This window comes from Cyprinodon tularosa, unplaced genomic scaffold, assembly GCF_016077235.1.
Source record: "Cyprinodon tularosa strain WSP-4 unplaced genomic scaffold, ASM1607723v1 ctg1231, whole genome shotgun sequence".
Lineage (NCBI taxonomy): Eukaryota > Metazoa > Chordata > Actinopteri > Cyprinodontiformes > Cyprinodontidae > Cyprinodon > Cyprinodon tularosa.
The window spans coordinates 51,126-65,035 of NW_024038039.1; the positions used below are offsets into that span (position 1 = coordinate 51,126).

A 13,910-nucleotide genomic window follows, 5' to 3' on the forward strand; every position below is an offset into this window, starting at 1 on the left:
GCTTGTACTGCATAAGTCCACATGTATTTTGGCAAGTTACTCTCAATAATATATATCTAGCCATCTCAAATAAAGTTCTCCACGCCCTCTCAATTGTCCCATTCTGATGTGGTGAATAAGGAGCTGAAGTTTCATGTCGAATGCCATTTTTACAGAGCAAAGACTGAAACACATTAGAGGTAAATTCAGTTCCGTTGTCTGACCTTATACATTTGAATTTTGCCATAAGGGGCCACATCAGCAATGAACTTCTCTGTAGCTGTAACAGTGTCACTCTTAGCTTTTAGAAAATAAGTGAACACCGCTCCAGAATAATCGTCAGTGAATGCTAGAGCAAATTTGAAACCATCTTTTCCTACTGGTTCTATAGGGCCAGCCAGGTCTGCATGCACAAGCTCTAGAATGCCCTTTGCCTTCTCATCTTGATCTTTATTTGGGCTCTGAGCAAATTTGCCTTTGATGCACACTTCACATGTCATTTTGGGCTTCTCACTTCTCGTTTTAATTTTCATCCCCTCTGTTACATTTTCCAACATTAAGACATCATCATAATTACAGTGTCCCAAAATTTCATGCCATGTCTGAATATCATAACACGCATTGCATTTATCAGCATCATCCATAGTACCATAGTACTCAAATAGAACAGTCTGTCATGTGTGTGAATATCAAAACTTGTACCGTTCTTATGGATGAGTCGATTCTGTCCTTCTTTGAAGATGACTGTCGCTCCCTGCGCTGTAGCCGCTTTAACAGAAAAGATGTCTTGGGAGAATGATGGCACATAGAGCGCCTCCATCAGCGATACATCCACGATGCAGCCTTTACTGTCTCTTAGACGCACTTTTGCAGTGCATTTCCTTTGCGCAACACCAGTGGCGTGCTCTCTATCAGCCAACTCCAATGTGTGACTCTGAGGCTTGAAAGTTGGATCAAACTGTTCAAACCTGTCGATGTCAGTGATTATGTGCTTTGTAGCACCCGAGTCGACCATCAGACCCTTCGCCTTGAGTCCTTGGACCGGGACATCCTCCAGGTGAACCTTGAAAGCGAACGTGTGGTCCTTCTCATCCACCGCTTGCTTCACTTTGTCCCGCTTTCTGCGCCGACAATGTGCGTCCTTGTGCGTTGCGCTCTTACAGAAACTGCACCATTGCTTGGACTCTCTGCGCTCTCCAGCAGCTGACGCACAGTCAGCAGCTTTGTGGCCCTTCTGACCACAGGTGAAACAGGTAAGCTTGCTCCAGGTGTCTCTCCCTCTGACTTTCATTACACTGTCCTCTGCGGAACCAGAAGCGCCAAACTTTTCTGTGCTTTCATAGCTCCTCAGTTTGGTTTTAAACTCAGCAAAGGTCAACTTTTCATCACTCTACGTGATATGTACAGAGAATGGTTTATATGCTTCAGGCAGGCCTTTTAAAATCATTGCAGTCAGCAAGCCGTCACTCAAAGTCTCTCCTGCATTACGCAGCGCTGTAATAGCAGTCTCTGCATGAATTATATAGTCCGTGACGCTTTCATTCACACCTTTTTGCAGAGATGTGAGCTCCGTGTATAAACTTATTACGCGTTTCCCCTTCCCTGCGTAATGGTCACGGAGGATCTGCAGCGCCTTCCCGCCGTCATCAGCAGCGTCTCTCATGACAAGGGACAAACTTTTGTCATCCAGCAGTTGAATTAGAACTGCGTAGGCCTCTTCATTCTTACTGGCGTCTTCCTCGGCACCTTGAGCGTCCTCATCAGGGGCTTCACTTAGGATTGTGCTTTTGAGGTCAAGCAGACATAAGTGCGCCAAAAACTTGGTTTCCCACAGTTCATAATTCTTTTCATCTCCGACAAAATATAAGCGATTCCATCGGCTCCCAAACTCTTTACTGTTGGCGCAGCCATCGTCACAAGAGCTGATCAGCCGGTATAAGACAGAGGCAATATACGACACAGAGACATGAAATTTCGTTTGGCCTGCATGCGATCATTTTTGTAAATGAGCTGCTGCCATTTATTGATTGCACACCAGTGTGGGAACCACGCCCACATCCATAAGTGGATAACAGGATCAATTAGGGACACAGATGTCAACAATATATATATATATATATATATATATATATATATATATATATATATATACACTATATTGCCAAAAGTATTTGCTCACCCATCCAAATTATTGGAATCAGGTGTTCCAATCACTTCCATGGCCACAGGTGTATAAATTCAAGCACCTAGGCATGCAGACTGTTTTTACAAACATTTGTGAAAGAATGGGTCGCTCTCAGGAGCTCAGTGAATTCCAGCGTGGAACTGTGATAGGATGCCACCTGTGCAACAAATCCAGTCGTGAAATTTCCTCGCTCCTAAATATTCCACAGTCAACTGTCAGCTGTATTATAAGAAAATGGAAGTGTTTGGGAACGACAGCAACTCAGCCACGAAGTGGTAGGCCACGTAAACTGACGGAGCGGGGTCAGCGGATGCTGAAGCGCATAGTGCGAAGAGGTCGCCAACTTTCTGCAGAGTCAATCACTACAGACCTCCAAACTTCATGTGGCCTTCAGATTAGCTCAAGAACAGTGCGCAGAGAGCTTCATGGAATGGGTTTCCATGGTCGAGCAGCTGCATCCAAGCCATACATCACCAAGTGCAATGCAAAGCGTCGGATGCGGTGGTGTAAAGCACGCCGCCACTGGACTCTAGAGCAGTGGAGACGCGTTCTCTGGAGTGACGAATCGCGCTTCTCCATCTGGCAATCTGATGGACGGGTCTGGGTTTGGCGGTTGCCAGGAGAACGGTACTTGTCTGACTGCATTGTGCCAAGTGTAAAGTTTGGTGGAGGGGGGATTATGGTGTGAGGTTGTTTTTCAGGAGCTGGGCTTGGCCCCTTAGTTCCAGTGAAAGGAACTCTGAATGCTTCAGCATACCAAGACATTTTGGACAATTCCATGCTCCCAACTTTGTGGGAACAGTTTGGAGCTGGCCCCTTCCTCTTCCAACATGACTGTGCACCAGTGCACAAAGCAAGGTCCATAAAGACATGGATGACAGAGTCTGGTGTGGATGAACTTGACTGGCCTGCACAGAGTCCTGACCTCAACCCGATAGAACACCTTTGGGATGAATTAGAGCGGAGACTGAGAGCCAGGCCTTCTCGTCCAACATCAGTGTGCGACCTCACAAATGCGCTTCTGGAAGAATGGTCAAAAATTCCCATAAACACACTCCTAAACCTTGTGGACAGCCTTCCCAGAAGAGTTGAAGCTGTTCTAGCTGCAAAGGGTGGACCGACGTCATATTGAACCCTATGGATTAGGAACGGGATGTCACTTAAGCTCATATGTGAGTCAAGGCAGGTGAGCAAATACTTTTGGCAATATAGTGTATATATATATATATATATATATATATATATATATATATATATATATATAGATACATATATATATGTATCTATATATATATATAGCAACTTGAGTCCCATATCTGGTTACGAGTAAACTTTTGTACGAGGTAGAAGTACAGTACTGTAGGACAGATGACAGTAGATGTAATCAACAGCAGAAGAATAACAGCATATCATCACACTGCCCATTTTAAACAGGACTACTGAGCCCATTGCTTAAAATAAAACCTGGTTCTTAACCATTTCTTAATTATATCTCATGTCATAGGTCTGTGACGCCATTACGTGCCATGCTAAGCAAAGTTTTTCCTTCACCAAGCACATGTAGATATCTAGGACATACTTAAGCCTTTCGGCTTGGCCATTTCAGGATGCATTGATGGTTTTTCAAGGAGCAAAATGGGGCTTGCTTGTGAGGAAGCAAACAAAAATCCATCTGTCATTGCCCTGCATAATATAAACTGTGTCAAGAGTCTTGGAGTGATAGCAATGAGACAACAAACAGACCTCGGCACAAAGAATGGGACTGTGGCAGTAATCGACTGTACCCTCCGGCTTGCGCATGCTGGGTCATCAAGCCACAGTTATGGATCATCCACGGGGAATCAACGCATCAAGACAATGTGGTCTTTTTTCAGAAGAGGAAGGTGGGTTTAAATCTATGTTTTTCAGAAAGCTGGTTATGGTCTGAAATCCATGGAAGCATACAGACTGAGTTAAAACAGATTTATAAAGTACATACAAACTCTTCATGTAGAAAACAAGGTTCTTTATTAACATACTTGTAAGCTATATGTTAGTTAAGCAAATGTTGCTGGTTTGGAAGTAAGTGATAAAATATATATCAGTGATATTAATTTTAGTATTACACAGAGGTGAGTAGAGTAGCTACTCAAAAATCCCAATGGAGTAATAAATTTAACCTAATTTTACTGTTTATAAATTAGCAATGAGGTGAAAGCTATTTCTAAACTTGTGGTTTGATTATTGTTGTCATGGCAGCTCCATAGGAAGTTGCAATTCATTATTACTGTTGGGCAGAAAAGTTTGATTTATAGAATTCAAATAAACCTTTTTATTAATTAATGCTCTACTGTAGCGACTATCGACCACCTTTTAATCGCTTCTGGTTATGCCCAGACCAGGAGATATGTTATGGGTGATCCCATTTATTGAAGCCAGTTTCTAAATGAACAAACAATCCGAGTGGCGGTCTTTTACAACAAGTAAGATGGAGAGTGTGGATATGACAGAACTTAACCAGTGGACGCAGGCCATTGTGTGCCAAAGAAAGTGGTAAAAACTGTATGATGTTGCATCATCCAAACCCTTTCTGCCCTCTCACCTCTCACCTTTATAGCTTTCCCCTCTAAACCGCCACCAGTGGTATAGCAAAATATAGGTCAGTGTGTCAACCTTAACAAAACACCACCACCAAAACCAAATAAACCAGAAACAAACCATACCTAAACACTAACAACTACAAATGGCTCCTTCACCTACTTTATACAAAAGTGTCACACACCAGCTGACAAAATAGCAGATCTAGTTCAACACATCATACTGGTTAATATAGCAGACAGATACTGTGGCAAAATGTGCAATAAAATAATAGTTTTAGACATACAAGGTTTCCATCCCAAAGCCAACTCTTCCTTATCTACTGTGAATTATGCATTACACACAGAGTAACCCATCTTTATAACTCCAAAAATGCAAAGAACAAAAACAGTCTTCTTTCTACTTTGACAATTTTGGCTTTATTTCTAAGAATTTACCCCTTAGTTACCACTACTCAGGGGTCAAAGTGGATTTAAATTAACAGGGTTTTGATATTTAAAGAAAAGAAATACAGAGACAACCTACATAATTGCCTTGTAATGCCATGCCAATCCAGACCTAAATTCAATGAATATTCTAACTAAGATGTTGACATATTTAAAGGACACAAAGAAAATGTTTTAATGACAATACCAGGAAACATTTCCATCATATTCGAATGGATAGAAACAAGAACTATGAGAAAGAAATATTCATGCACAGTTGAACTCCAGGTGGGCTGCTTGATCAAACAGGATGCAGCTGCACAGCTGATACTGCTTAGCTTGTCTAACAGAATACAGCACAAGGATGCATTTTAAACACGTGACCAACCACCCACGGATTTTTATTTAGTCTCGTCTCATTGATGAAAACTCAAACCCATGACTGGTCATGCTTTCGTCATCCATGTTTAGCTCGTCAGTTTTTGTTATTTTCATGAAAAAAAAGGAGCGTCAAGGAAATGATTTTGTCATCGTCATCGTTGACGAAAAACAACGCTGGTTAGCACATATAATGTCTATGTACAAGTTAGCTATAGCTTTTCATGCACAGTCTATGCAAATATAAGTACAACCCTCACATTTCTGCAGATATTCAGTTGTATCTTTTCATAATATAAAACCAATAAAATTATACTATGACACAATGAAAAGTAGTACAGCTTGTATAACAGTGTAAATTGTAGTCCTCCCCCAAAATAACTCTAGATGCAGCCATTAATGTGTAAACCACCAGTAACAAAAGTGAGTACACCCATAACAGACTACACCCCTAAATGTCCAAATTGAGCACTGCTTGTAATTTTCCCTTCAAAATATCATGTGACGAGTTAATGTTATTATTTGTAAGGTGTGCATAAGGAGCAGGTATGTTTTGTTGTAAAACATGAATGCAGGGAAGGCTAGTATAGATTTGGTATACATTTCTTGATTTCTTTAAGTATTTTTATTAACTCTTATCCCTTAACAAAACTGGACCAAAAAATGTATCTGGTTTGGCAAAAGGGGTTCATGTTCTTTCAGTTTAACAAGCTATGGCGACCGAGTGTGGCCCCTTTTTAAGATGGTACAAAATTTTCTATTATAGACATTTTACAAATCCCCGGACCGTGAGCCTAAACCGGACATACGCCAGTCTCAAAAAAAACAAAACAGAAGTTGTCCAAAGGGATTGTTGACTTCATGAGCTGATAGCCCTTTAAAAGTTATCACTGTTGAAGAAACGTAGGACTGGGGTCAGGATATTGGAATGCTGCTGCAGTGCAGCAAAGACACAAAGACTTGCCATTCCATCTTTGAATCTTTTAAGGATAGAAACAAAGGCAATCTACTTTATCCATAGTATAGATATGAAATATTCTAAGTCCTGTATGCTGATAAGGATTCTCAGTCATCCAGGTCATAGTCATTCCGTAAAAGTTTAAAAACAATCCGCTGGACTTGGTTTCCAAGTTTTGAAGATGTTTCGCTTCCCCTCCAGGAAGCTTTCTCAATTCAAATGTCTGGATCCGCAGTGAGTTTGAGGCTTTATATGGACAAGGCCTTGTATTGCTTGGAAACATGAAAATTGAAACCGATATGATTCTGAAGGTCGGTCGTTAAAGGGGGGATTGTTGTTGCCCCCTCTTATGACAATCCCCCCATTAACAACGACCTTCAGAATCATAGAGGGCCTGGAGAAGCCGAGGAGACGTTATGCAGCCTGTAACGTCGTTCAGCATGACTGGTTTGGTGGAGGGTCAGTGATGGTCTTGTTAGGCATATCCATGGAGGGATGCAGAGACCTATACAGGCTAGCCAACGGGACCCTGACTGCCATTAGGTATCTGGATGAAATCCTTGCACCCATTGCCAGACACTATGCTGGTGTAGTGGGTCCTGGGTTCCTCCTGGTAAACGACAATGCCCGGCCTCATGTGGCGAGAGTATGCAGGCAGTTCCTGGAGGATGAAGGAATTGATACCATTGATTGGCCCCCATGCTTGCCTGACCTAAATCCAATAGAACACCTCTGGGACATTATATTTCAATCCATCCGACACCGCCAGGTTGCACCTCAGACTGTTCAGGAGCTCAGTGATGCCCTGGTCCAGATCTGGGAGGAGATACCCCAGGACGCCATCCGTGGTCTCATTAGGAGCATGCCCCAACGTTGTCAGGCATTCATACACGCATGTGGGGGCCATACAAATTACTAAATCCCAGTTTGAGTTGCTGCAATGACATTTCAGAAAAATGGACTAGCCTGCCGCATCATTTTTTTCACTGTAATTTTTGGGGTGTCTTTGAATTCAGCCCTCTGTAGGTTGATCATTTTCATTTCCATCAAATGATGTGGCATCCTTTTGTTCCTAACACATCACCCAGTCCATATTAGTATAAATAAACAGCAGGATTTGTTTACCCATTGAGATCTGATGTGTTTTCAAAGTGTTCTTTTATTTTTTTTTTTAGCAAAGTATTTTATTGCATGTTGCATGTCCCAGTTAATCTGTTTCACCTTTAAATCTGCAGCTGTCCCTAATTGTGTCTCTGCTCTTCTTAAAATCAGATTTATGAACCTGTCTACCAATAAAATTATGCCAGAGAAACACATTTTCAAGATATCTAGAAGCCCTGCAGTCTGATTCTCTGTTCAATAAGAGAATTTTAATCTATATATCTGAGTAATGGTCTTTTGAGAAGCCCAGCTTTTTTAACTTATATAAATACACAATATGTTGCCATTTTTAGCTGAAAAAGCTCTGTATGTGTAACAAACAGATTTTTCAATGGCATCTCTAATTTCTTTAGCAAACCAGTCTCCTAAATTTTACTTAAACATATATCTAAGTAGCTGCAGGTTAAAATTCACTGAGTGCTGCTGTGTCTCTCCTCTTCCACGTCTGTATGCAGAATAGCGACCCTAAATAATATTATGTCCCAAAGCGACAGATCTGGCGATATTTCACCCACAGTGGGACTCAAGAGCAGTGGGAGAGCGAGGGAAAAAAAGGACTGAAAACACTCTGAACACAGACAGCTGCACCCAATCCCAGTTACTGTTAGCTAAGTAAATCAGCAGAAAGGGGGAAAAAAGCTGAAATTATTTGTGGGAACTGTCCCCTCCATGCCATGGGTCCACACGAGTCCTCCAGAAAGTTACGCCAGTGCCAAGGGATACATAATCAAACTGTAAAGTATAGATTGCAAAGGTGAGGAGCATCACATAGCACTTCACCCGGAATCCAAAGGTCAGGATGACCCCTAACTTCAACATGGCGGGGAGGAAGGCATACCTACAACTCAGCCTCACATAAGCTCAAAGTGCACAGAAGCATGTGGTGGAGAACAGTCAAATAGATCATGCTCAAAATATGACTTGTAAAAGAACATACAGCTGGCTACAGACACAAAGCTGTAAAAAATTTATGCGATTCTGGTTGACAAGAGTAACAGGTCACTGCTGCGATTGTAGTCTTTTGTATATGATGTGTAGTTAGCCATAAGAGGTCATCAACCCACAGACCCAGTATAGACATGATTTGGATGTTCATCATATGTCTTATGTTTAGTGAGAAGAGCACCAGATAATAATGAAAAAAAACCCACTTCTTATCAAACGAGCTTTGTTCGATCCAACAGCGTCTCTTAAACCATAAATGTAAAGTAAAAGGTACTGTGTAAGTTTATTTTTTGTATTTTATTATATCAATAACACACAAATTTGTAAAACAGTTCTACGTAGTTTCATAAATTTATTACAATTAATTTATTAATCACTAATTTATTTGTGCGTTATTATCTTCAAATAATGTGTGGTATTTTGTACTGTTCTACAAGTATTTTGAAACTTTTTCAATAAAAACAATAAAACATAATTTTTTAGACATTTATACAATAAACAATTTTAATCTGAGAACAGCATTTTCCTACAATGTTTCAAAAGCACAAAATGAAAGTCCTTCATTTTACAGAACGGAATTCCATTTTCAAATTGAGACATCTAAAAACTATTAAGAGTTTTACAGTAAAAAAGATATCGTATCTAGTTATAAGAAACATTTTTATGGATTTGTCTCGTATTTTATAACAATATAAAACAAGAACTTTGTTGCCACTGGCCAAGATGATAGTCCTACATCGTAAGAAACCAAAAAATTATATTTTTCAAGTGAAGGTAGACTTTTTATAGTAAAAAAAAAAAAAAACGATTATTCTGTTATGGAAATTAGAATCATGTATACATTGTGATGCACTCCAGTGGCATTTTAGTACAGTATAGAACAAGACTGTTCTCTGATCACATAGTGAAAAGCAAATGACCACTAAAGGTGTTATGATGATTTTGACTGTCATAAATTCTTGTATTTTGCCACTGATGCAATAATACAACATCTCCAATCTCTAACAGCAATGTGACTCCATTTGATGGGTTAACAGAATAAGAAGCCTGATGCTCATATGCAATGAAAACAGGATCTCCATTCTTGACCAACACAGCACCTGTAGGATGTGACGCATGTCCATGTCCAAACAAGTGGAATTCAAAGTGATAGGCTCCTTTCACAGGTGCAATGAAAAAACCTGTGAAACACAATGTTTCTATTATGATTTTGACTGTAAATGTATTTACATAAAGAAAAATGAACCAGGTTTATCTAAGAGTTTGTTAAGAGAATGTTGGAGTACCTGTGTTTGGGTTGTAGGCATTGCCAATATTTGCAACAACATTCCTGAAGACTAGAGGTCTCTGTGTGTTAAATGGTCCGATATGTCCTGATCCTGAGGCCAGCAGGGAAGCAGAGAAAGCCACTCGTTTCTCTGTCAGAAAGTGAATGTAGTTAAAATCAAAAAGATATCTTTAGAAACAATCATACATTTAGACATTTTTGGTCAACTTGTCTTTGTTGCAGCTAAAATAATGTTTTACAAGAAAACCAACCAAGTACCATCTTTGGATAAAAAGAGATGTTGAAATAACTTAATGGACAAGCTGAAAAAAGTATATAACTTCATTCATGTTGCAGGACATTATGAAATATACATATATCTTAAGATTATTTTTTCCAAACCTTTTCCTTCCGTCCTTAGCCCCTCCAGTTGGACCTCAGTGTTGTTTGCCCTGGCTTTAACAGAGATCAGTTCTTCTGCCTGCGCTGTAAATTTATCTAAAAAAGGAAAAAGAATCTAAAACAAATAGACTATGTTTCTCTTTCATTTTCATAAGTAGCATATAGTCATCAAGAATACAAGCTCATAAATACTGTCCTCTTGCCATTGATATTTTAGAAACTGTTAAATCAATCAGGTTTGGACGGAGCCCCTCTGGTGACATGGGCAGACTTTTTTTTGAAGATGTTAAGTCATGGCCACAACTTATCTATCTCGTGGCCAGGCCTTAGTAAGACGTGGTCATGCCACAATTTCTTTAAAAGAAATTTCTGCCGATGTCACCAGAGGGGCTCCGTAGGTTTGCCCTCAATATAGACTGCATATAAGCAACACTATTTACAATCATCTCAGTAAACTAACTGTTTATGTATTATTATCTATTTTGTAAAACCATCACTCTTAGAATAATGTAATAAATACCTTGGTACTGCTGCTCCAGCATTCTTAATTTTGCTACTTGTACTGAAAAACAAACCAACAACATTTAAATTGAAGAAACAATTCTGTGATAATATCAGGTGCTTGCTTTTTATGTTATATTTACCTTGGTACTGTTCTTTCAACAACTCTATTTCTGTTGTCTTAGCTGTTTGCAGAAGTAAAATGAAAAACCTTTGAATGAGATGCCATTTCAAAAAAAAAAAAAAAGACTCAAAGAGGGGATTTTTTTAAAGCTTTGGTTTTCTTCGTTAACCTACCTTCATTATCCTTCTGTAAGTACTCCATGCCAACCTTTAGTCCACCCAAAGAGGCACTCATCTCTCTCAGAACAGCATTGATGTCTTGTGTACATCTTTGTTGGGGGTCAGAGAGATTTTCTGTCTCTCCTGTCTGTGATACAGTTTGCCTTGAATGTGAAGTGATTTCATTCTCTGAGTCTGACTGAAGCAGAGCTGCAGAAAAAGAGCAGATCAGAAGAAACAACTGCAAAATCATTAAGTTCTCCATTCTCATCCTTGTGTACTTGAAGTCCCCTAAAGTTTTGGTTCTGTGTTGATCCAACCCTTAAATACTCTTAAAGTTTGATTAATAATTACCTTTTTTTAAGCCAGTACAAACACTATAAATGTATGTGTCATGGACAAGACTTGTTTAATTGGGCTTGTTCTATCAAAAGGCAGAATCTTTTGTCAAGGATAATATTTTATGGGCAGACTCACGTGCGCTTGTAGAAAGTATAATCTCCATTCTCACTATCTATGAGTGAGGTTCTGTTTACAAAGTTTTTCATTTACAGACAAACGTGAAGGTGATAAGACGTGACTTATTTGACACGTTGCATGACAATTAAAACACCATATTTAGTGATAAAGTCTATGCCATTGCTTGTTCATAAAATACAATCTTATTGTACAATTACATACTGTACTTACCTAAAATCTGTATCATGCTGATTTATACAGTTTTGAGACATCACTATGAGAAATAACATTTAAAAAAGACCTTTTTTAAGAATTTATTTACTTTTTCTGGGCACAAATTTTTTCTCCTCTTTGATTCTCTTGTCTACTGCTCAAGAGATATAAATTGTGTTCAGCAGTTCTCTGGTCAATTTAAATCTACTGATTATTATGATTCTGGTTAACAACAAATGCTGTTTGAAGGCATATTACGAGATAAAGACAGGGATAGCAAATAAAGAAAAATCTGCTTGTTCAATCTGGGAAAGTATCCAATAGTTTATGATATACTGTATAAGATTTCACATCACATTGAGTTATGTAGTTTATTGTGACCCTTTTATTGCTAATCTGTAAATTTGTCCATAACAATGGCCTAACGACACAACAATAGGCCCGTAAGCAACATTACCTGGGTGGGCCCCATAAGAAGTACAACACTCTAGATTACCCATAATTCCAAGTCGTATTGTAAAAAATAAAATACTTAAATACATTGTTCTTTTAAGATCTTTTGAAACATATTGTATGAGTCAATTTTTACCAACTTTCTAATGAACTATACACAGTCATTAACATAGTAATTGAAAGTACTACTGTTTGCTGTGCTATTGGTGTCGTGTTTAAACGGCTCACCATCATGCTGAAATCTGACATGTCTTGGGGTATAAATAAGGTCAAGTCCAGGTGGGTTTTAAGAGGAATTTTTCGTACCGTTACCTCTGCAATCAGATGTCCTAATCCAAAATTGCGAAGGGGGCCTACCAGGTATCACACTGTAAAAACGAAAAAGTTAGTTCAACTCAAAATTTCAAGGCAACCGGCTGCACAGAATTTTTGAGTTGAAGGCATCAACTTAATTTTTTAAGTTTTGTAGAACTACACTTATTAAGTTGTTTTAGCAAAGTTTTTCAAGTTCTGCCAACTAAGTTTTTTTAATTCAAGTTACTGGAACTTTCAAGTGTGTAAAAACTTATTATTTTAAGTTTAGATTATCTGTAAAAAGTTATTTTAAATTCAGATTACCATCCCCTGTAATTACTTACATTTTTTAGTTTAAAACCCCCCCATTAAATCATCCACTGACAGTAAACATGCTTGTCCCAAGTGGGGCAGGGTACACCCTGGACAGGTCACCAGACACACAGGACTAACAACCATTCATGCACACACTCACTCAGTACAATTTAGAGAAGCCAATCAACCTAACAGTCATGTTTTTGGACTGTAGGAGGAAGCCAGAGTACCCAGGAAGAACATGCAAACTCCATGCAGAAAGACCCCTGGCCAGGAATCAAACCCAGAACCTTCTTGCTGCAAGGCAGCAGTGCTACCCACTGCGCCACTGTGCAGCCCTGACAGAAAAACCAGGTTTACAATTCCACAATGTAAACAAGTAATCTTATGCTTAAAGCATATCAGGTTTCAGCATATATTTTTTACTTTCCAACTCCTGTTAAAACTTTACAAATAATGCAATATTGCCAGAGATGACAGGAAACCAGTTCTTTAGTCTTGGACGAGTCCTCAGGGAAAGTTACCACCAGCAGAGTGACCAGATGGTTGAACCAAACTTTAGAAGGGAGCTCCTGGGAAAATCCATGGAAACCCTGTAGCAGCCGGTTGCCATGACAAATTTGAAATGAGCATGTGCAGATACTGGGTGTCAACTACAACTTCTAAGTAAACTCAACTTAGTTTAAAGAATAAGATGAACTTTTCATCAGAAATTATGAAAGTGAGTTCAACTGGCTCACAAAAGACAGTTCAAGTTCCAACTGGCAATTTTATTGTCAGTGAATGCAAAAATCTTAGTAAGGTGAACAATTTTGAGTTGTCGTTTTTACAGTGCAGTGACGGGGCCGGTAAGCTACTGCAGTCTCTGCTTACCATTATTTATGCCACTGATTCATAACTTTATAGATTAGCAGAGCAATAAATTTAGATGGTCTTCACAAGTAAAATGATTTTGTAAAAATATATAGGAAACAAAGTTTGTGTAAGAAAAAAGCTGTATTAGATGTGTAGCATTTATTTAAAAAGCATTTTACACACATAACCAAAGTAATGAAAAGGTCCACAAAATACAAGAAAACAAAACAAAACAAATGACTAATAAAATGAAAACACCTC

The 13,910-nt window shown here is 39.0% G+C and overlaps 1 protein-coding gene across 1 annotated transcript; it reads right to left on the minus strand.

The window, feature by feature from the left end:
- Positions 1 to 8,989: 8,989 nt before the first annotated feature.
- LOC119777391 lies at positions 8,990 to 11,346 on the minus strand. The gene is made up of 6 exons (XM_038276252.1): positions 11,076 to 11,346; positions 10,922 to 10,963; positions 10,798 to 10,839; positions 10,278 to 10,373; positions 9,895 to 10,026; positions 8,990 to 9,789 (listed from the first exon to the last, which is right to left on the minus strand). The coding sequence occupies exons 1-6, from the start codon at positions 11,329 to 11,331 to the stop codon at positions 9,506 to 9,508; spliced, it is 852 nt and encodes a 283-aa protein (XP_038132180.1). The 5' UTR covers positions 11,332 to 11,346; the 3' UTR covers positions 8,990 to 9,505.
- Positions 11,347 to 13,910: the final 2,564 nt, after the last annotated feature.

Coding starts and splice junctions, on each gene's coding strand:
- LOC119777391 (XM_038276252.1), bottom strand. CDS start 11,331: ATGAGAATGGAGAACTTAATGATTTTGCAGTTGTTTCTTCTGATCTGC. Junction 10,840..10,921: donor GTTGAAAGAACAGTACCAAG/GTAAATATAACA, acceptor TTTGTTTTTCAG/TACAAGTAGCAAAATTAAGA. Junction 9,790..9,894: donor TGCCTACAACCCAAACACAG/GTACTCCAACAT, acceptor TGTGTTTCACAG/GTTTTTTCATTGCACCTGTG.